The sequence below is a fragment of the Balaenoptera musculus genome, chromosome 11 (genome assembly GCF_009873245.2).
Source record: "Balaenoptera musculus isolate JJ_BM4_2016_0621 chromosome 11, mBalMus1.pri.v3, whole genome shotgun sequence".
NCBI lineage: Eukaryota > Metazoa > Chordata > Mammalia > Artiodactyla > Balaenopteridae > Balaenoptera > Balaenoptera musculus.
In genome coordinates, this window is record NC_045795.1 from 1,873,717 (window position 1) to 1,896,704 (window position 22,988).

The window sequence follows — 22,988 nt, forward strand, 5'->3', positions numbered from 1 at the left end:
AAAGCTCATGATCCTACATTTCAAATTGTATGATGGCCAAACAATAAAAGACTCCATAACTCATTCTTACTTACCTTTTCTACTAATGCTACTTTTGAGCCTAACATACGTAGTTGGAAAAACTATCAGAAAGTCAGATTTCAGTCCTCTCAACACTTGCCAGCAGGTTGGGACACATGCTTCACAACCAGTATCAACTGCAAAAACACTTCCTTTGCCCTTTCCTTTTATACCATCTTTTACCTAATTCTAGTTCTTTGTGAGGCATTCCTTTTTGTAAAATCATCTCATATGAAGAGGCTCATTTAACCCTTAGGGGTTTGCGTTTGGGTAAGTTCCAAGGAGATGTTCTTGTGCAGATTAAATAAACATCCCAGTTTCGTCAACATTTAGGAAAGTCCCTTCTTTTCTAAAATTGTCTCACTTTCGTTTTCATTCCCCTTCTATTTTCTTCTTCTAAATACCAAAAATGCAGGTTTGTGTCACATTTCTGAAGAAGTTTAGAGAAAAGCAGGAACGCGTGCCAGAGACGGTCATCCCGTCGCCCCAGGCCAGACCCCTCGCGAGTCTCAACCCGACGTCCCTCGGCCCGGGGGCGGCGCGCGCGGCAGAGCCTAACGCCGCCTCGAGATGCCCGCGCATTTCTAACGTTTAACTACAAAACGGCCGTGAGACACCACGTGTGTGAGCGCGCGTTTGGGGTAAAAGGCCAACAATCTGGGACGGGCGGATCTCTTTCCGTATTTCTGGCCGCCGCCGCCGCCCAGGCGAACACTCCCACTCGGGAGGATCTTCGTGTTCCCTTTGCTCCGTCCCCACACAGCTCCCCGCCGGCGCGTCCCGCGTCTCTCCCATTTCTCCGCACCCTGCCCTCCGCACCCTGCCCTCCGCACCCTGCCCTTCGCACCCTGCCCTCCGCCACGCGCGGAAAGCCACTCCCCTCGCGCAGCCGCGGCGCGTTTCCACGGCTCCGCCGGCGCCCCGTCCACGGAGGATAGGCCTGCGCACGCGCAACCCGCTGGCCTCTCGCGAGCCCGGCCGGAAAGGAACGCACTGCAGCCGGGAGAACGTCCACGGACTACACTTCCCGACAGGCCGCGCGAGCCGTTGCCCACGGCGGCCAGGCGAACCTCCGTGGACTACATTTCCCGACAGGCCGCGCGAACCGTTGCGAGCGGCCGCGGACTACGTTTCCCGTCAGGCCGCGCGGGCCGTTGCCAGCAGCTGCCGGGCGAGGGCCCGCGGACTCCGCTTCCCGGCGCGCCGCGCGAGGCGCCGGGGCCGCCGGCCGAGGGCGGGCCGACGCGGGCAGCCCGGACGTGAGGCATGAGCGGCGCCCTCCGCCGGCCCGCTCGCGTCCTGCCGCCTCCCCGAGCGAGGGTCGCGCGGCGCGGGGCCTAGCGCGGCGGCCGCCATGGAGGTGAGAGGGCCCGAGGACGACCCGTTCCTGGCGCAGCTGCACCGGGTGCAGTGCCCCGTGTGCCAGCAGACCATGCCCGCCGCGCACATCAACTCGCACCTGGACCGCTGCCTGCTGCTGCACCCGGCGGGCCACGCGGAGCCCGCGCCGCCCCGCGCCAAGCGGCGCCGGCCGTCCGAGAGCTCGGCGCTCAAGCAGCCGGCCACGCCGACGGCGGCCGAGAGCAGCGAGGGCGAGGCCGAGGAGCCGGACGACGGCGGCGAGACCGAGAGCCGAGAGAGCTACGACGCGCCGCCCACGCCCAGCGGCGCGCGGCTCATCCCCGACTTCCCGGTGGCGCGGCCCGGCAGCCCCGGCGGGAAGGGCGCGGGGCAGCGGCCGGCGGCGGCGGCGGGCAGCGCGTCCCCGCGGAGCTGGGACGAGGCGGAGGCGCCGGAGGAGGAGGAGGCGGCGGGCGACGCGGACGGCGAGGACGACGCGGGCCGCTGGGACGCGGACGCCGCCGCCGCCGCTTTCGAGGCCCCGGGGGGCCGCCCGCACGCCCGGGCCCCCGCGGCCGAGGAGGTGCGGCAGCTGCTGGAGGGGAAGCCGCTGGCCGACACGATGCGGCCCGACGCGCTGCAGGACTTCGTGGGGCAGGGCCGCGCCGTGGGGCCCGAGACGCTGCTGCGCTCGCTGCTCGAGGCCAACGAGGTGCCCTCGCTCATCCTGTGGGGGCCGCCGGGCTGCGGCAAGGTGAGCGCGTCCGCTCGCCCCGCGGCGCCCCCCGGGCCGCAGGCGCGCTCTCCGGGCGTTTCCAGGGTGAAGGTGCCTGAATGCGGGGGGTGCGCGGGAATCGGGGGACCCCCGCGGCGGGCCGCCCAGAGCCGTGGTCCGTCCTGTTCCGGGGGCGGGTGGAGTCAGGTGTGCAGCCTGCAGTCGGGAATTGTAGAATTTCTGTTGTGCTGCTTCCGGCTCCTTGTAGCCGGTGGTTTTTTCAACAGACGAGTCTTCTTCAAAACTTGAGACTGCGCTCGCTTAACAGGACTGACGGGAGAACTCACTCCTTCCCCCTGCGAGCCGCCTTCATCCACCGTTTCCATAACTGTTCTTAGGATGGCTTGTCCTTTAAAGAAGCAACATCGGTGCATCTCGGTGGCCAGTGCTTTCTTAGGGGCTGGCACAAGCCCAGAGGAGGGCACTTAGGATGTTGGCGTCACTGGAAGAGCGCTGGGGAGACTGGGAAGGAGCCCTAAGGAGACAGGAGCTAGGACGGATAAAAGAGAAAGCGAGGAGGTGCTGAAATACATATTTTCTTATCTTCAGGGAAAGGGGGGGGGGGGGAGAAGGAGCGCCAGTGAGCGAAAAGCAAAGCCCAGGGTGAGGTGCGAAGGGGCTCAGAGCTGTGGGGTTCAGACTCGTCAGTGCACAAGGGCCTTTACGATTTTTCTCCAGTTTTTCTTTCCAGCTTCGTCTCCCACAGCTTAATCGCATCTCCGTTTATTCCAGTTCCTAGCGTGTGTCCTGCTCGTGGTGTGCTTTCTTGTTTGCACTGGAGCTTTTCTTCAGCCAGAAACAATCAGAGTTGACTCAGGAAGCATGGCACCGCGCGGTAGCGTTCTTAGCGATTCCCTAGAGCTCTTAAGACGGTCAGGACAGCTAATCAGGTGGAGGACGTAGGGGCAGATGGCAAGAAAAACGCCCCTGTGGTGGGGAGCTCACAGCAGATGCCTGGCAAGAGAGCCAGTGGGCCGAGCTGCTCAGGGTAGTGGGTGGTCAGCGGCCACGAGCCAAGCAGATGTGGCCTGTAGGCTGGGATCGCTGAGGGGCAGCCGCGGTACCTGACGGTGCTGTGTGACTCTCAGAAAGTCAGACGCCCCCAGCCCACTCATTCAGGAGCAGGTTTGCCTCTCTCGTGACACAGTCTTCCGTTTGTCTTTACCTCCATCCGTAACTGCTATACTTCACTGCTGGCAGTAATAATAAAGTTAATAATAGCGTGTGTGTGTTTATCAAGCATCCGTTAAGCGCCAGGCGCTGAGCACCGCTTTCCCTGCGTCTCTCCATCGCTTCCCGGGAAGCGCTGACAGGTCGCTGTGCTGCTGTTCCATCTCTGTCCCCAGTGGACAGTCCCACGGGGTGGGGGTCGTCCTTGGTCTCTCAGTTCAAGCGCTGGCTCTCCTCTTCCGAGCTGCCCTGCGGAGCTTCCGGAAGTGGCCCAGCCAGTCCCGTGGGTCTGCGCCTCACCCGTCGGTGGTGCTGTTTTCTTGGCTGGGAGAGGTCACGACTGTCGCCAGGCTCTGCTGCCGCAAGGTGGCCGCTCTTTCCGGGGATTCTAGAGATCTTAGCGTGCCCAGGAAGGCATCAGATGAGGTTAGACACGAAGGAGAGGAGATCAGGATCGGCCGAACTTTCAGCTGCTTTCCTGTTTCCTTCGTAACACTCTTCTCCACGTTTGGAAGCGCGCTGGGCTGTTTCCGATCGTGTCTGCTGCCGAGCGCGCCTCTGCGTTCAGGCTGCGGGTAGACGCTGCCGCGGCTGCTCTGCCAGCCTGGGCGCGCGTCTCTCCATCTCATCCGCTTCCACGCTCTGCCCTCTGTCGCAGACCACGCTGGCCCACATCATAGCTAACAACAGCAAGAAACACAGCGTGAGGTTCGTGACGTTGTCGGCCACCAGCGCCAAGACAACCGACGTGCGCGACGTCATCAAACAAGCTCAGAACGAGAAGCGCTTTTTCAAGAGGAAAACCATCCTTTTTGTTGACGAGATTCATCGGTTCAATAAGTCCCAGCAGGTATGTGCGCTTCTTTCTACTTTCTTTTGGTCCTTGTGAATGCTGACGTGAGTGTAAAGCCCGTGAGGTCGCTGCATAATGCTCGGGGCTGGGGGTGATGATAGCTCTGCGTCTGCAGAAGCCTAGACCCTCAGCCCTTCTCCTTTATGCCTGTGTCCTCACTTTTTCTTAGCGTTTTTTTTGCTGACCAGAAAATGCTTCCTCTATCTGCTAAATGAAATTGTTGGTATATCTCTGAGCCATACATATCAGAAAAACCACTTTGGGTCAAGCTTCCAATTTTCATAAATGTTCAAACATCAGGACTCACAGTGAGCAGTCTAAGTTCCTAACCTAATCCTGAACTCAGAATTAGGAGAAGGAAGGAACAGCCGACTTACCCAGGATCCTGCAGGTTGTCGACTGGGGTCAATTTCTTTTGTTTTCCTCCACGATCAGGACACGTTTCTTCCTCACGTGGAGTGTGGAACCGTCACGCTGATTGGGGCGACCACGGAGAACCCCTCCTTCCAGGTCAACGCTGCTCTTCTGAGCCGCTGCCGGGTTATCGTTCTCGAGAAGCTTCCAGTGGAGGCTGTGGTGACTCTCTTGATGCGGGCGATCAACTCCCTGGGGATCCACGTCCTGGACTCCAGCCGCCCCGCCGACCCTCTGAGCCACGGCAGCAACAGCGGTTCTGAGTAAGTGACTCCGACTCTGGCAGGGCCCTGGGGCAGCACCTCCCGGAGAATCCCCGGCTGGGGCTGGAGGGGCAGGATGGAGAAACGTCCTTCTAGGAGAGACGGGGACGGAGGAGGGAAGTGCTGGGTTACAGACAGGCAGACAGGCTGGCTCTGTCTCTGCAGCCGGTTCCTGGCTTTTCACATGCGAGTTAGAGCCCATCGTGGGCTTATCTGTAGTTCTTCCAGCTTTAACTGCTTAGCCCCTTACTTTAGTACTTGGGTGTTTGCTTTTGTGCTGACAGATGTGGGTCTTTTCCTAGCACACTTTTTTTCCGAAGCGTGGAAGACCGACCATGAGAAGGCTTATTGATTATTTTCTTCACAGGATAGACTTACCTTACGAATCTTTTGAAGTTTATGCTCAGATTCTAATTTCCTGTTCCTGCAGTTTTTTTTCTTTTTAAGACACTAAGAATTAATATAAACATTACCATGAAACTCCTTTAGTCTTTTTAGGATGATTTTTGAGCACTCTAGAAGTCAAACTCAGTTCCGTGAAAGTAAAGAAATTTTAACTGAAAATGATGCATTAAAGGCCATCCCTTTCCTCTTGGCGATCTCCTTCTGTATCGTGAGAGCTGCGTGATGCACGGGGTGTGTATCGTGGATGATTGGCTGGGTTACTTGGGTCAGAGGTTTTCCCGTATTTGTATTAGGGCGTATTCCTCAGCTGCCCCAGGGTCCCGCGTCAGCAGCCGTAACGCCGGGGGCCGAGGCCCATCCGCTGGGAGGCTGGTGCCTCCGCCCTCACCCCCACTGCTCTGGAGCCGCTCTTCTGTGAGGATTAAAGCACAGAGCAAATTTTAGGCTCAGGGCTTAGGTTTCAGCTGCCCCTCCCCGTGTGTCCGGCCTCCGCCGCTCGCTCCTGTCTTGGACGCAGGAGGAGCTATGTGGTGCCTCGTGAGAGCCCTGGACACGGCCGAGGACCCTATCGGCACCAGGTCGCGTGGCTTTAGGGTAGAGCTGAGGCGGGACCGCCACCCGCGGTGGGAGCTCCAGGAGGGGCCTCTACGTGCGGGGCGTGCGCCGGGGTCTGCAGGGCTGCTGACCGCTCTGCGCGCCCACTCTGGCTTTCCGCCAAGCAGCACGTCCACTGCGGACTCACGGAAGCGAGTGATCAAGGGAAATTGAGAGGGAGAAAAATCCTGACTTTCGCGTTTGTGTTTTTCGTGCATGTACTGGTTGTCGTTATATGTCTACAACTTTCTATCCCACGTTTTTGTTTATCTAGGGTAATTTATTTATTTTATTCGCATCAGTATTTCGTGGGATGACTGTCAGGTTGTTCCCTCGCCCCATCACTGCCGTGCCATAGTTTAAGTGGAATGAGGACCAGAGCAGCAGGCAGAGGGAAGAGTATCAGGCTTAATTCGTGGGTCTGCTTGTTAGCAGTTCTGACGAGAAGTTAAGTTGGGAGACGTCACAGGTCATTTGCTCAGGAGGCTGAGACACAAAAAGGCCGAGTCATGTGCCCCAGATCACACAGCTTGAATGATGGAGCTGGATTTTGAAAGCGTGCTTCTAACCCAGTTAGAAGAAGGAGCCTGAAGTTCAAGGAGTTACTTAGTACCTCCTTGGTACTGAGTGAAAGTGCTACTGGTGAGTACTAACATTCTAACCTTTCTCTGTGCTTCTTCGTGTCCAGGCAGACTGTATTAATTTGTAAAGGATTAGGAACCAAAGGCTTCCATCCGTAATTTAGCAGTTGTGTCTTTTGACCAGATCTGCGTGTCACACTTACCAGGGATACAGTTTGAAAAGGCATGTGCCCGGGGTCAGGCCCTGGAGGCTGTGGAGTCGTTAAATCTGTGCTGAGAGCCACACACCTGGATTTTAGGAAAGTTCTCTGTAACGTGACACACGTCGCTCTTGTTACCCTGACCGTGGCTTGTTCCTTTTCCTTAGAGAGAGTCACAGAGCGTTGTTTTGTCATTCAGGGAGCGGTTAACCGAGCCACGTATGTGCTTCTGTTCTGCATGAAATAACAGGCGTGTTTTCACTTACTTCACTCCTCCTGCAGCTTAGACATCCAGCCGTAGAATCCTCTAGATAGCAGGAAAACAAGGTGCAGAAAGATGCAGGCCTTGGAAGGAAAGAGGGAAGGAGGGAGCTGGCCTTGCTGCACGCGCCCAGGTTCCGGCTCAGACCACATGCTGCTCTCCAGCTAGAGGACGAGGCTGTCACTTCCTCCCTCTCTGGGTCTCATTATTTTGGAATGTGATCTTTCCCAGTGCACTTAAACCATTTTTTCCCTTATTATGGGACAGTTTTTTAAATCACGGTATAACGATATAATTTACTGACTACTGCTTATTTCTCTGTGGGATGCTGTGCGATTTCAGGCACTCTATCCCCAAGGTAGCTTGCGCCTCAGTTAATTCTTTGATGACTTTGGAAAGTTACTTGCAAATGAGAAACATTGTAAAAGTGGACGCTTCCGTTTTACAATAGCCTTAAACTCTCTGGAGCCGGAGTACTGTCCTTGTCGCGGAGTTTTGCCAGGGGCAGTGCCCGCGTCCCTGCCTCTGTTCTCGCGTGACCCTCCTCCGTTCCCTCTCCTGAGATCTCAAGGTGTTTTGGCGCGTTTATTCCTCTTCGGAAGCTGGCTGGTGGCAGCGGGGGTCGGGATGGGCTGGCGGGGGCCGGGACCTCCAGCCGCGTCCTGTGCAGCAATCCTGGCGGCAAGTTCCCAACAGAGACTTAGCGCGTGACCGTCCCGAGTGGCACCTTGGCTAGTGGAGCCCAGGTGCTGACAGATTTGTTTGTGTTTAAAAAGATTCATTTTGGACGGGGCTGAAATTGGAGTGTGGCTCGCATGGCAGGGGGTGTGGAGCACTGGGGGCCGGGGTGGGCGCCCTCCCGTCCCCCCCGACTCCAGGCCTGACGGATGGGATGACAGTGGAACGGGGTGGACTTTGGTTAAGAGTCTAAACAGCGAAGGAAGGATTTCCTTTTCCACCACGCAGAACCCATCCCCAGTTTTAAAGGCTAATCACAGTCTGCTCGTCGGCTTCTCTCAGCACGAGCGAGGCCCGTGAGGAGGCGTGGCAGCGCGGGAGGACTGGGCTGGGAGAGCACCCACCTGTCTGTTCTCTGCCCCCAAGCACTTCACGCCTCTCGGTGCCTCCGGTGGACCGTCACACAGGAGGGAGGTACGTGCACCAGAGCCCTGACCTGCAGGTGGCAGAGCAACAGGTGACGTCACCCCTTTGTCGCTAGTGTTTGCATTTTTTATAATCCCATTTGGTGAAAAAGTAATATTCAGAGTTCTGAGTAACTTGCTTGTATTTCAAAATTATATTTTTTGTTAGTAAGGTTGCAAACGCTATATGGTATGACCCCAATTTTGTTTTAAAAACTAGACTGGATATTTATAGGATAGAAATTCACGAGATGTTCAGAAGGTTCTACCTGCCACCCAGTATGTCCGGAACCCCAGGTCACACTACCCAGGTTCAGTGAGGTTGATAGTGACGTGGGTGGATGGCCCATAGAGGAAATTCAGCACATGACCTGGCAGCTGTTGTTCTCTAGGTGGTGCAGATAAGGGGTTTTTATGTTTTTGGTTTTTTTGTACTTTCCATATGTCACCATGTTTAAAAATACATGTTTCACTCTGAGATTGTGGGGAAATTGAAGTTAGTCCATTCGTTGTGCAGATGTGGAGTGCCTGACGTCCGCCAGGCACTGGGCGTGAAGAATGAAACGTAATTCCAATCCTCGCGGCCCCGGCAGTGGCGGGGGGATGGAGAGACGGCGTGTCACCACCAAATGGCCCGCTCCAGGTGACGCTCACCCAGGGTTCCGGCTCCATCACTTTCCTCCTGCAGATGGCCCTGCGGGCTCTTTGTTGCTAGGAAGCCTTCCAAGGGGGTGGAAAGCGTTGCTTTTAGTAGTTCTGAGATGAGATGTTCAGGCCGTTTGGGTCTCTCTGCCCCCCCCAAACACACACACACGTGTATACACACACACATGTACACACACACGTACACATACATGTATACAAGTACACATATACACATGTGTACACGCATACACACGCGTGCACACGCATAGACATACACATGCACACGCGTATACACACAGATGATGTGCCGTCACCGAGCCCCGACTACCCTCCTTTTAGGCATACCTGGGCTGCGACACCCCCTCTGATGTGGGCCCGTGCAGCACATTCTCTTTAGTGTGGGTTGTCTAGTTTTTTCCAAGGCATCAAAAATCTGCTTCAGAAACGGGCCGTCAGCTTTACAAAGAGCCAGTGAGGCGGCCTCGGTGTGTGTGGTGTCTGATCAGGAAGGGAAGAGGGTGGGCCTGTAGGCTCTTCCCACAGCTCTGGGGCCCAGGCGGCTGTCAGGAGTCCTGGAAGAGTCGTTCACAGCGCAGCTAATCCCTGGGGTGGGAGGCGGTCCCCGGAAGGCTTGGCTTCGGTGAGGGAGCAGGGAGGTGAGTGAGAGCAGTGGTTTGGGATCGTCAGGGAGTGAGGTGCAGATTGGGGTTGTTCAGGCTGTTCCCCAAAGCGAGGTGGGGGGTGGGTGTGTGGTCAGGAACTCTGCGTGGACCTCCGTAGACAAGCTAGGCCCCTTTTGTGGCCACCTCCCACTCCCCGCCTTGGCCCAGCCCAGTGGATGCCTAGGAGTTGTTTTCCAAGCAGCTGATGAAGGTTGACGATGACATGGGTGAGCTGTAACTTTGGACGATTATTTTTTGCTTTGCACATGTGCAGCTGGCACCTAGCCGGAAGGAATAAGACCCCTCTATGTAACTAAACGTGTCACATATCTCGTGTAACTAGACTGGGAATAGGAAAAGTAGTTCAGTTAGACTCGAAAAGGAGTCACAGTTAGACCTCCTTTACGAAGGTCCGCATGGGTTTAGTACCCCCGTGGCAGCGTGCCCCAGGCCTAAATCCCAGATCCCTGCTTCTGGGTCCTGCTGTGCCCAGAGGGACTGGGGACCTGGTGGGTTGTTTGTAAAATAAGGGACATGTGTGTGCTTATGCAGTTGTCACTCAATATCTGCGGGGGAATGGTTCCAGGGCCCCTGCCCCAACAGATACCAAAATCCGAGGGTGGCGGACGCTCAGGTCCCTTCCGTAAAACGGCGTAGTGTTTGCATAGGACCTGAGCACATCCGTACGCTTCAGATCATCTCTAGAGGACTTATAATACCTAACACGATGTAAATGACACGTAGATCGTTGTAAATATGTTGTGAGTGCTTTGTAAATAGTTGTTGGTGTGCAGCAGATTCAAGCTGTGCCTTTTGGAACTATCTGGAATCTTTCCCCCTGACGTTTTCCATCTGAGGCCGGTTGAATCCGTGGATGCGGAACCCGCAGATGCAGAGGGCAGAGCGTCCAGTGAAATCACCTCGCGACTCCAGGGCGAGGCAGTTCCCAGTCTTGACGCCAACCCGCGTGACACCGTGGACCCGCTTTAACACAGTGGTTTGGGATCCAGGGCAGAGGCTGGAACCTCGGGTGGCTCGTTAGTGGCCTTGCGGGGACAGAAGGTCACAGAGCGCTGCGGGGTGAGCGTGTCCCCCGAGTGTGACGCACTCCCGCTGGTGTTGCAGGCCCTCCGTGCTCATAGAGGACAAGGCGGTGGACACGCTGGCCCGCCTGAGCGACGGGGACGCGCGGGCCGGACTGAACGGGCTGCAGCTGGCGGTGCTGGCCAGGCTGAGCGCCAGGAAGGCGTTCGGGAAGAAGAGCGGGCAGAGCTACCCTCCCAGCCGCGTGCTGGTCACCGAGGGCGACGTGAAGGAAGGCCTCCAGCGCTCTCACATCCTGTACGACCGAGCAGGTGAGTGACCGCCCGAGCCGTGCGGCCCCCGGGCAGCTCCGCGTCGGTCACAGAGGCGCCTCCCGCCCAGAGCCCCGTGTCGCAGGCCTGCCTCCCGATTGCTCGGGTGCAGAGCAGGACGGCCCTGATGAGAGCGGGTGTGAGACTGCGGGAAGTTGGGTGCGCCTCTGCTTCCAGTAGCTCAGTGAGAGGTAGAATCCTTAATTCTTAGAGTCTCTGCGAAAAATTAAGTTTACATCGAACTTGGTGCTTTCATTTCATAGTAGTTTTTTAAAAAATTAAAGTTGACGTGTGTATGTATCTGTTTTCATAGAACCGTATTTACAGATACCAAATATGATACCAGCTTTTATTAAATTCCTGACTTGGCAATATTAAATGTCGTAAGCACAGCACGTTTGTGTCTTTTTATAAAAGACGCGGGTGCTGAAGAGAGTCTGCTGCAGATGAGGCTGTAGGGTAGACTTGGGTCTGTGTGATTCTCGGCAGTCACACGGCAGGAGCTGGAGTAGATTTCTACACCTTTGAAAGGAAGCTGATGGCTCGAGCTGTCACTCTGCGTGCCGTGTCTGCAGTGTTTCCAGGTGCTTCTTGGTGATGGAAGCTCCTCCTACTGGCCGGGGCGGGGCGTGGGGGAAGCTTGGCAACGACTGGTTCCGGGCATGGCCTCCTGATGAGGGCACCGAGCGGGCCGTGTGGCCCCTGGGAAGCGCCTCAGCCGACGGGGGCACTGAGGACATGCTGGGAGCCTGTCACGGCCGCTCCTGTCTGCGTCCCGATGCAGCCCAGGCATCTCAGCCCCCAGCACTTTGTGCCCCGACGTTGTATGAATGCTCAGAAAATCTGAACAGTAAAACGTTCTGGGTGTAGAGCATTGCTTCGCTTTGGCCAAGTGCAAGGATTGGAGATGTGAACGCAATGTAAGATTTCCAGAGGTAGAAATAACGCCCACGTGCTGGACTCCCGTTGTTTCTGGGGGCTCTGGTCTTTCTCCCTTGTGGTTGTCCTAAGGTGATGCTTCATTCTGACGGGACCCACTGGAACTGCTCTCACGTGTCATCAGACCGTCAGCTAAAAACCAGAGAGCTGCCATCTAACATAATGGTAGCTAACGTGGAAGTTTGTTTTGTAATTTTCAAAACAACCTTAGGCGGTAGGTAACTATTAATGTTACCCCACTTTACAGATGGCAAAGCCTAAGTTCACAAAGCAAGTGCTAAAACTCATCCTCAAATCCAAGTCTGACGGATTCCGAGGACAGGACCTTCCCCCGTGTCGGTGCTGCCTGCACACCAGCCCACCCCACGGTCACCAGCCTCACCCTGCAGCACGTATGTGTGCGCGCGCACACACACACACATGCACACACACATACATGCTGGTTCCGGCCTCTCGGGGTCCCGTTCCATCAGGGGGAGCCACACGTGACGGGGACCCCTGTCCTCCGCAGCTGTGTGCTGCCCGCCTGGGCCAGGCCTTGAGAACCCGCACGTTCTAGAAGCCTTCCCCTTCGTGCCGCCCCCGCTGTCACATCCCCAGCCACAGTGGGTCGGCGGACACAAATGCACTTCAGATCCCAGAGAATCATCCTCTCACAGGCTTTGTTCCATAAATACGGAGGATAGAGGCCTCGCCCTGGGAACCTGCTCGCTGGTACTCTTGGCCTTTTTTGTAACTCTGCTGAGACAAAGACCGCCACCCCCAGGATTTTAATTATTTCTTTTCATGTCATCTAGCATATAGTTACCCACCTGTGGGATTTGGTAGACAGCTCAGATATTTCTGTGTCAGAGTGAAGAGGTTTCCAAATGAGAAAAGTTCTCTGCCCTGCATTGAGGTGGAGGTTCTACACAAATAGTGTGGAATTCTAGGCTATAAAGTGGTGTATGATAAAAGCAAAAATAGAAGCTAGCATAGAATATCTAACCACGCACGTTCCTACAGGGCTTGCTCTGTGCCTGGCGAACGTTATTAGTCAGCCCGTGAGCTAGCCGGTCTTGCACCCATTTTACAGATGAGGGACCAAGACACAGACGCGGTCAGACTTGCCCACGGTCACGTGGCCGGTGCGCTTGGCATTTAAACCCAGGCCGCCTGGCTCCAGAGCCCGTGGCCTCGACCGTGTTACCTTCATCGTGGACCTAGTAAAAGCGTGAGAGCCAAGGACCTTTGCAGCGGGGGAGGCTCAGGGCCGTCTCGTCGCTCACAGTCGACGAGGCGAGCGGAGGGGAGCTCTCCTGCGCCCTCCGTGTCCGCGGGTTGGCCGAGCCTGCGCTGCCGGCCCTCCTGCCCACATCCAGGCTCGGCGTCCCACACCGGTCGCCGGGCAGCTGGAGGGCGGCTGTCAAACCTCGCTCTCCTCAGGCCTTCCTGGGCCCCTCACTAGTGCAGGCTTCCTTGAAGTCGGCCGGGGGAGGGGAGAGCAGCGTGCGGCCCGGATGGCGTGTGAGCGGCGGGTCCCGCGTCCCGCCGAGGCTGAGCGGTGCCCTTTGGTGTCCAGGAGAGGAGCATTACAACTGCATCTCCGCGCTGCACAAGTCCATGCGGGGCTCGGACCCGAGCGCCTCCCTCTACTGGCTGGGGCGCATGCTGGAGGGGGGCGAGGACCCGCTGTACGTGGCCCGGCGGCTCGTGAGGTTTGCCAGCGAGGACGTGGGTGAGTGACGGGGGGCCCGGGGCCCAGGGGTGCTGCTGCCTTGCGGCCTGGGAACCTCCTGGCTCCGTGCGGGGCAGGTGCGGGGCAGGTGAGGAGGAGGAGGAGGGGCAGGGTGAGCACAGCCGCTTGTTCCTGGGGGGCTGTGCTCGGGGTGTTGGTCTCCCAGAGTCACCGTCTTCTGCTTCCTCCGCGGTGGGGACCGCGCAGGAGGACAGGCCCCCTCATATCATCTGCACTTTGCTGCATGTCACAGACAGTGCGTTTTTTACGAAGCGAAGGTTTGCGGCAACCCTGTGTCAAGCGGGTCTGGCAGCACCCTTTTTCCCACAGCAGCTGCTCCCGTGGTGTCTCTGTCGCACTTCGGTAATTCTCGTGATATTTCACACTTCTTCGTCTCCGTTTTATTTTTGTTATGGAGATAGTGATAAGTCATCTTTGATGCCACTACTACAAAAAGATTGGCTCACTGAAGGCTCAGATGATGGTTAGCATTTTTTTAGCAATAAAGTATTTTTAGACATAATGCTGTTGGTGACGGTAGAGTGTAAACATAACCTTTATACGCACTGGGAAACCAAAGATTTCATGCGACTTGCTTTATTGCCATATTCGCTTTATTGCAGTGGTCTAGAACCAAACCCACAATATCTCTGAGGTGCCTGTGTTGAAATAAAAGAAACATGTTAAATTTGCTTTGCAGTCAGGTGTTCTGGTTCCATCAGGCAGCTCCTGAGAAAGAGATGGAAGATTCTGGACACTATTTAAAGAAAACGACCAGAAAGATTTACCTTTCTTTGGTATTAGTAGATGTTCTGCTTTTAACGTGTCCATCCTTGTGACTGTCTCCATGGCCTCTGCTCCTTATGTGGGTTGTACGTAGTCTCCTGTTTTTCCTACCAGATGCAGAGTTTTTATCCATGAGGAGACAGTTCTTGACACTGCGCAGTAACCACTCAGTAAATATCTCCAGTAAGCTAACGAGATCAGATTTTGCTGAGTGGATTTTTTGGTCAAAGTCTGCAGGCAGTGATGGGTCAGGATGGGGGTGTGCGTTATGACTCACACGTGCCTTTGTCTCTGTGTGTGTGGCAGGTCTGGCCGACCCATCTGCATTAACACAAGCAGTTGCTGCCTACCAAGGCTGTCACTTTATAGGCATGCCCGAGTGCGAGGTAAGGGAACCCGCTCCGTTCTTTGCAAATCGGTCCCTTGCTCTCACGCTGTGTCCGTTTGTGGTCCCTCACCATGGGTGCCTGGGCCACTGAAGAAGCTGCTTGGCTTTCTCACTCGCATCTTAGAAGCTTAAGACTCTAGAGAGGGGACCTCGGGTGTCAGCAGGGTCATGTGTTCAAACTGGGGGAGTCCTGAGTGCCGAGGAGGTGCCCAGGGTTTCCTGGGGACGGAAGTGTCAGAGGAGCCGAACAGGACATCTCTGCAAGTTCACCCACAAACAGAGCAGCTCCTGCTTAGCTTTATATATTCGGGTTTCAGGAAAAATTTCATATAATAAAAAGTTCTTTCAGTTTAAAAAAAAAGAAAAGAAAAGAAAACCAGTGGTCTGGTTCAGCCTCTCGCCTCAAGCAGGAATGTCTTCTTTCTGTCCTAGGTGATCCAGACTGTGGGCAAAGCGGGGGAGTAAAAGCCTGGGGGCGGGGATGGGGGCGGGGGGCTCTTCTCAGAACTAACCAGAGGCGGCGCCTCCGTGACCGTGGTGCCCTCTCGCCCAGGTGCTCCTGGCCCAGTGCGTCGTCTACTTGGCCCGAGCCCCGAAGTCTGTCGAGGTGTACAGCGCCTACAGCAACGTCAAGGCCTGCCTGCGGAGCCACCAGGGGCCCCTGCCCCCCGTCCCCCTGCACCTGCGCAACGCGCCCACCAGGCTCATGAAGGACCTAGGCTACGGCCAGGGCTACAAGTACAACCCCGTGCACAGCGAGCCCGTGGACCAGGACTACCTGCCCGAAGAACTGAGGGGCGTGGATTTCTTTAAGCAGCGGCGGTGCTGACTCGGAGGCTGGGCCGGGCCGGGGGAGGCCCTGGATCGCCGGGTGGGCGGCCTGGCGGGAGTCACAGCAGGCCGACCTTTCGTGCCAGCGGTGTAAGCGTTCCTGCGGGGGGGCACGGTTCCTTCAGCCGAACGTGTGGCGTCGAAATTGTGTTCGTTTGCACTTTGTGCGACGTTATGCTCATGAAACGGTCTGGCAGCTTTGTGCAATGAATTAACGTTACGAGGGATGACCTATTTTGTCATAGTATTTAAGTCATAGTGTCATTTCAGAATTCAGTTCTGTAGGGTTTTTTTCCTTTAAAAAATGGATATTCTGGGTAGTTTCAATTGGTAAAAAAATGTAATTGTGATTTAATACTGCATAGTGTTTTGGGTATTTTTTTTATATGCAAAGGTCTTATAAGCCAATAAAACTATTTCAAAGTACTTCAATTCTTGCCTGTTTTTCCACCTGGGATCCAAGGTACCAACATCTGTCACCATCACATTTTGATAGGTAAGCACTGTGAAAGAAAAATTTTCATAGGTGACGTTGGAAAGTTTGGAAGTCCGTGTATCTTTCGAAAATTAACTTTTAACCATTTTGAAGGATTGTAAATGGCTTCTGAAAGAATCAGCAGCTCCCGTCCCGGGCCTCCCCACTTCTCCAGACTCTTGAAGCCCCGTGTTTCTAAATGATATATCCGGTTTTGCCTCTGTGTTTGCTAAAGCTGAATATGCCCCCGCATGCGCACACACACACACACACACACACACATCACACACACACATCCAGAGCTTCGCTTCCTTTGTATCTACTGCTGATGTAACCAAAAGTGGGGTCCAGCTGCCCGCTGTGCAAAAGCCAATAAAGAGGCCGGGTTGGTGGAAAGGAAAGTTTGCTTTATTTTGGATGCCGGCAGCCGGGGTGGGGGGAGGGTGAACTCGTGTCCAGAGGCCGAGGCACCCCTGACAGGGTGCAAGGGCTTCTATAGGTGGAGGGAGGTGGCTACACGCAGAAACAGCACAGGCAGCTCTGACAGGCATCTTGATGTCGGCCATGCGGTGCTCTGACCAGCGTCGTCTTGATTAAGTGCAGTTAGTCTTCAGTTCCAGGGTCGGTTGGTTCCCGTTTCCTTGAGGCCGGTTCTCAGAACTGTGGCAGCTTGTGTCATGGCTACAGCCTGGTCATCATGTAGTTCACTTCTTCCACCTGGTGGGGTTTCAGTGTCTACGAGACGGCTCCCAGGATGTGGCTCAGAATACGATCTGTGGCCCTTGAGGAACTAAAGGGCCTTGACTATGCTTAATGACTAAACTATTGTCCTGTTTGACCGCTTTTCTCTGTTTCTGCATTTTCTCACTTCTCTGATTAAACTTATTCTTTGCCTAAAGTTTTTCCACAGGCAAAAGGCAGGCTGAGGACATGGGGGGAAGGACCCTAGGGTCCTGCTCCGTTTCACTGATTCTTCTCCAACTCCTTCCTAGCCATTTGGCACCCATTTCCCCGAGGACACTACCATCTACTCGTCTGTCGGTGGTCTACCCCGCAGTGTGATCCATCCTGGGCACCTTTGCTCCATCCGGGTGTCACATCTGACCTCGGGATCCTGTGCTCTCCCTGCTCCGGTGGTGCAGATCCTGCAGTCGCTTTAAGGAGCGTGGACGCCTGGAAGGCAAGATGATTTTAGACCTTGAGAGCCCGGAAGTGCTCTTACTCTACCTTCAGACTCGCCTGATGGTTTGGGAATAAGTTCTAGGTTGGACAGCGTTTGCCAGTTGCCTTCCTCTTGCCCACGTTGCTGTCGAGAAGTTTGACCTCTGCAGGCTGAGCGAATCTTCTCTCTCTGTTCCTGGGGTCGGAAAGTTTGCGATGATTTTCCTGGGCATTTGGTGGAGTCTTTCAATCTGGAAGCTCAGGTCTTTGAGTTCTGGGAAAGTTTCTATTCTTTTCATTCAGTAAACACTGAGTGCCTGCCTCACACTGGGCTCTCGTTGGGAACATAAGTGAACAAACAACAACAACAGACAACAATCCTGTGCTCGTGAAACGGCGTGGAAAAGAGCATTTCAATATGGCAACGGGATGAGTGCTAAGGAAGAAGTACTGCCCCGGGATGGACGTAGACAAGAGGGGGTGTGGTCCAGATGTTCGGGTGGCCAAGCAGACCTCCGCGAGAACGAGAGGGGGAGTGTGTCCGGTGAGGCCGTCCGGCACGTGGAGGAGCAGAGGTAGTGAGCGTCGTCAGGAGAAGATGGTGTGGAGCCTTCTTGGTCGTGGGAGACTTGGCTTTTACTTGGGGTATCTAGCAAAGGAGTGACGTGGTGGGACTTAGGTGTCTTGAGGGTCACCTGTGCTGTGGCCCGGAGACAGGACGGAAGGGAGGAGGGGCGGCCAAGGGCCAGGCGGCATCTGCGAAGCCTGGGAGGTGCTGGTGCGCGAGCGGTGGTGGCGGAGATGGTAAGGCTGGCTGGTCTGGTCATGAGGGCGCTTGAAGGACGAGCCAATAAAATTTGGTGACAGGTCGTGTGTGGCGTGTATGTGTGAAAGAGGAGCTGGCCATGGCTTTCGCTTACTGAGGTCATGATATGTACCAGCTTGGTTCTTAGCGCTTTGCAGGGACTACTTATTTGAATCCTCGTAATAACCCAGTAAACTAAGTACCATTATTCACATTTTCGGGATAAGGAGGCTGGGGCACAGAAAGGTTGGGTAACTTGCCCTGGACCACCCAGCTCATAAAGGGGGGGCCTCGGATGCAGAGGCCCTCTCTCACCTGTGGATTCTTCTCACCTGCACTTTCTCTGGTCCGTCTTTCTGGAATAGCCTCTGGAGCTTGGCCCTCTGGAGGTTGTATATGTTTCTTTCCTCCTTATTTTCCATCCTTTGTCTTTTTGCTCTACTCCCTGAGAGAGTTCCTCAACTTTATTTTTCCTCTTTGCCATCATCATGTTATAAATTTCCGAGAGCTCACTTTTTTGGTAATGTCCTTTTTTTTGTTGTAGCCTGTGTGTGTTTGGTGATTACTTATCTTATCTCCCTGAGGATATTAAATTTGTTTTTAATTTTCTCCCTGTATGTTCTCTTTCCTTCCACGGTTGTTTTTTCTGTTCGTTTTGGCCTCTTCCTCAGATGTCCAGCAACCCCGGGTTAGGTGCTCCCGTTCAGCTCAAGAGCAGATTGGAAGCTCGGAGCATGGGGCGGGGACGGGGCACGGGGTGTGACTTTGATCCTCAAGGAGCCATTTGTTGGAAACCCTGGAAGCCAGGGTCTTCAGGGCTTTTCCTCTTGGGCTGGTTAGAGCCCCAGAGAACCTCTTCTGTTCTCTCGCCAAGTGGAGAAAAGTCTGCTCCCTGCGTTCTAGGTGCCATGTGGGCAGGCGTCTCCCAGCGAGCAGTGTGTGTGTGTGTGTGTTGTGTGTGTGTGTGTGTATGTCCCCTTGATCTCTGCGTGTGAAGTGGGACCCAGGCCCCCAGCTCTATCTGGGGTCCAGTTCGGAGATCCTCCTGGAGTGGGAGAGGATGACCACTGCCGTTGGAGCCCTGGAGACGCCTGCCGCATGAACGAGGCGGGTTCTTGTTGTCTCCGCTGGGACCTGCCAAGTGCGTTGCCAGGCGCCCATCCTCTCCCCGGGCTCAGCACCGTGCTGCTGTGTCTCCGGCGTACGATCCCTTCACTGCACAGTTGGCGGGCGCTTGGGAAGACATGCAGTGAGACACGGGTTCAGTCCATCGCCTTGACTAGGATTCAGGATAATTAAGGTTTGCAGCTCACAACCGTAGGGACTCAAGGCCTGGCCTTTGACCAGAGTGGGGAGGCCTTACGTAGATGGCGTGGGGTCAGGGGGGACTCAGCCTCCGCTGCACGTCCTGGCAGGAGTGGGGGGAGGGTGGGAGAAGGAGGTGAGTGCCTGACCCTCGCTCCTACCCCGTGCCCCGCTGGTGCCCCCGTTGCAGCACCTGCCAGGTGCCCCCTGGTTGAAAAGCAGGACGGAAGGGGTGGAGCGCGGCTCCGGAGGGCCGGCGGGGCGGGCACGCCTAGAGCGGACGGATCTCTGAGCCCAGGCGTGTAGCGACCACGTCTTAGACGAAACAAGGTTCCGCCTGATTGTGGACCTTGAGAAAACTAATAATAGGACCAGGAAAATGGTCAGATGTAAACAGTATATGAAAATCAGTAGCTTCTGGCCTATAATTGTAATCAGGAAATGTACCAAGAAAAATCCGCCCTTCTCAGTAACAGCGTGGAGGGAAACGTACTAGTCTCCGAGGAATAGGACCAAGGTGGAGACAAAAACCTCGAACAAAAGCAGGCAGAAGCCGTATTCCTCAACATGATTTTATTATAAACGTCATTAGTATAAACAGTATTTAAATTTGGTTTTATATCCCCACCATGCTTGGCCCTTAGAAGGTGGTCAGTGTGTATTTGTTGACTGACAAAATGAGTGAATAAACTGTCACTGAGACATTTATGTCGGTGTCTGACAGGGGAGGCCTGCCCTCGCTCGACGTGTGTGTCCACCAGGAGGCGGGCTCCACCGCGACGGCCGGTCTCAGCACAGCGGCCGCCTGGTGCCCGTGACCCCACTCAGCCAAGACTGGTTCAGCGTTTGTAGCTAACCTCATGGGCCAATCACCAGGTTTTTAAAAAGCTTACTATTTAACTGTCAGGTTACAAAAGTAACGTGACCGTTGCCAAAAAGGTACGAGAGGAGGTGCAGCCAAAACCAGAAGAAACCACACAGAAAAACAATAATAAAAGTCAACTTTAATTTTTCTTCTCAACAGTAACCACTGCTAGCTTTTTAGTATACGTCTTTGGGGTATTTTTTCCAATGTGTGTGAGAGAATTGGAAGCAACATCACCCGTTTCCTAGCCTGCTTACTTTTTCTCGCCTCACCCTGTGATTTGTCACGTCCTGGAATTGGCCTCAGTGGGTGACTTTCAGTGGCTGCACACAGAGCCCCCAGGGGCCACGCGTTCTGTGTGACGCAGAGCACGGGCTGTGACAGCGGGCTCCTAAGAACCAGGAAGATGTGGTCTGGACCTCGGGCCACTTTCTCCAGCGCCTGGACTGCACCGCCTCGTCCCTTACCTGGCCCCTCCCCCTGCCCTCAAGCCCACCCGGGAAGGGGTCTGGTCGCATGCCACCAACCCTTCCCCGCCCCCCCGCCTGACCTCCCCACACCCTCAGTATGAAGACGGAGTCCATGCTTTAGTCCACAAGACCGCATCCGCCCACCCGCTCCCACCCATCCGGCCCCGCCACCCGTGCAGCAGCGTTCCCACCTCGCTCCCTCCCTCCCTGCCCTCAGCCCCTGCCCCCAGGTGGTGAAGGGCCAGCGCTCAGATCTGTCTCCTTGGGTGCGAGTCCTGTCTGTGCCACTTCTCCCCTGGGTGACCTCGGTCAGGGTCATCATCTTTGTTTTCACTCTCCTCATCTGTAGGATGGGGATCAAAATATTACCTAATCGCAGCGGGAATGACCTGCTGAGGACCATGCACGATGGCTGCGCATCGTGACTGCTCAGGAAGGGTGAGTTATGAGCGTTTCTCGTTCTCCTGATCTCACCTCAAACATCACTTCCTTAGGGAGGCCTGTGACCCCTCAGGCCAGGTCAGGCCCCACCCCAGTTGCTCACCCACCCGGATGTGCTCGCACAGCCCGTGCCCTCGTGCTCAGAGCTCAGGGAGCGCTGGTGCCCTTGTGGATGTTGACTGCTCTCCCTCTGGACCGCGCAGGGTACGAGGCCAGCGCCCGGCCTGCAGCTCCTTTCATCTGCTTCCCTGAGGGGCCGGGCTGAGCCCAGGAGGCCAGCCCGGGGATAGGGAGGGTTGCAGTCTTCCAGGGACACTTGACGTGTGTGCTGCCTGCTGTACGTCAGGCACTGTTGGAAGTGTTTTACATTTATCATCGCAGTTTCCCAAATGACCAGCTGAGCCTCGTCTATGTTGTATCTAGAAGAGGACGTGGGACTCAGAGAGGCTGAGTGACCGTCCCAGGGCCACAGAGCGGGCTGGAAACCCAGGCAGCCTGGGCGCTTAGCCACCCTGCCCCTGGTTCTCGGACTCCCGTGCGCATCAGAACCCAGAATGCTGGTTCAGTCTGTCTGCGGTGGGGCTGAGAACGTGTTTCTAGTAGGTTCCCCGTGAGGCTGGTGCTGCCGATGCGTGCAGACCACACTTGGAGGGCCCCCGCGCCACCTGCTATCAGTGCCCAGGAAGAAGTTTCCAGTAGCCAGCGGGCTCCTCTAGATGTGGGTAGAACTGCACAGTTGCCTTTGCCCCCCTCCTGCCTCCTACCTGGACACTCATTTATCTTTCCTTTCTGGTTCCAACCACGTTCGGTGACTCGGGAGGACAAGTCCCCGTGTCACCTGGGCCTGCCCACCTCCCTTCTGTCGGGCCCTTCAAACCGCGGTTGCTGGTTTTCCCCAGCAGGGCTGGTTTAAATCATCCACCTTGAAATGGTCTCGCGTGTGTTGTGCTGGCCGGGCCTCCCCAGGCAGGGGAGGGTCGGCTGACGCCAGAGGAAAGGGCGTCTTTCTGCTGCTCACAGAGGCTCCACAGCGGCCAGCTGGGCCCTAGGGAAGACAGAGATTTTCAAGCAACTCGATTTCTGTGCTTCTTGCCAACTTTGATTAACTTTTCACTCCCGTTGTAGAACACGGGTTTGATTCACTTGGCTTCTCACGGAGGAATAGGAGCCTGCAGCCCGCAGGTTCCCTGCCTGCCCTGCCACTTCCTCGCTGTCACACCCCGTGGAAACCAGTATTGTGAAAACAGGAAGTCTCTGCTTGGGCCGAGGGCTTGGCAGACTGCACGCTTGCCCATGGGCATCGGAAGCCCGAGTCCTAGTGCGTGGTGGGAGGTGCCCGGCTGCTGCCCAGGGGCTGTGCCTGGGGCGCCCGGGTCCGGGCAGCCTCTGCTTGAGCAGCTGCAGGGTCCCGGCTGGTAATTCGTTGCTGAGGGAAGTTACATAACCGGCAACCTTCTAACTGTTCAACCGTTTCCTGGAGCAGAAAGTATTTGAGTTGGAGTCCTGCATTTCTTCCATTATCTATTTTTTGAAATCCTGCCTCAAGACCCAGCAAAAATGTGAAGGCTTCACTGAACCATCCAGTTAGAACAGACTGCCCCCGCCCCGCGCTGACATCGCGCCTGGCGGCTGGTGCTGCCTGTGATGCTGGCCTTTCAGCTTCGGATGATAATAAGCCTCCTGAGGGCAACCGTAGGAATGATCGTGGTAACCTCACGACGCCTGGCTCCTTGGAGGTTTTCAGCAAGCGCTTGTTTACTGATTTTCTTGCTGGAGAAGACGGTGACATTTGGGAGACGTGGTTCTGTCTCAGCCGGGCAGGTGCGAAGTGTCCCTGGTTCAGGGAGTGGATGCACCGTGTCGGGGGCGTTCTCCCGGCCGCCTCGCTGAGCTGGGGAACGGCTGGGAATGACCGTGTAGGATATGGTACGAATTTTCTACTTCTGCACTAAAAGCAGGACCACCCAGGTCCCTTTTGCAGTATCTTTATTGAAGCAATAAACTGATTGCAAAGTCAATGTTTCCTTACCCGTCCACGTTCTAATGAAGTGAAATAAAAAGGATATAATGAACATGCTCAAGG

At 55.5% G+C, this 22,988-nt stretch overlaps 2 protein-coding genes across 2 annotated transcripts in view; one reads left to right on the forward strand and one right to left on the reverse strand.

Annotated features, from left to right (window-relative positions):
- MYLK4 (myosin light chain kinase family member 4) overlaps window positions 1-1,649 on the reverse strand; it is a 91,366-nt gene extending 89,717 nt beyond the window's left edge. The window contains exon 1 of the mRNA XM_036868089.1: window positions 1,520-1,649. The gene's annotated coding sequence lies outside the window, so the exon portion shown is untranslated. The remainder of the gene's footprint in view (window positions 1-1,519) is intronic.
- WRNIP1 (WRN helicase interacting protein 1) lies at window positions 1,248-15,811 on the forward strand. The gene is made up of 7 exons (XM_036868086.1): window positions 1,248-2,155; window positions 4,005-4,196; window positions 4,635-4,876; window positions 10,493-10,722; window positions 13,223-13,378; window positions 14,471-14,550; window positions 15,106-15,811. The coding sequence occupies exons 1-7, from the start codon at window positions 1,415-1,417 to the stop codon at window positions 15,379-15,381; spliced, it is 1,917 nt and encodes a 638-aa protein (XP_036723981.1). The 5' UTR covers window positions 1,248-1,414; the 3' UTR covers window positions 15,382-15,811.
- The last annotated feature ends 7,177 nt before the right edge of the window (window positions 15,812-22,988 follow it).

What these genes read in the sequence shown, in the direction of transcription:
- WRNIP1 (XM_036868086.1), top strand. Translation starts at nt 1,415, where the DNA reads ATGGAGGTGAGAGGGCCCGAGGACGACCCGTTCCTGGCGCAGCTGCAC. An exon ending in GGCAGCAACAGCGGTTCTGA is followed by an intron (nt 4,877 to 10,492) that starts GTAAGTGACTCC and finishes CTGGTGTTGCAG; the next exon opens with GCCCTCCGTGCTCATAGAGG. An exon ending in CATCCTGTACGACCGAGCAG is followed by an intron (nt 10,723 to 13,222) that starts GTGAGTGACCGC and finishes TTTGGTGTCCAG; the next exon opens with GAGAGGAGCATTACAACTGC.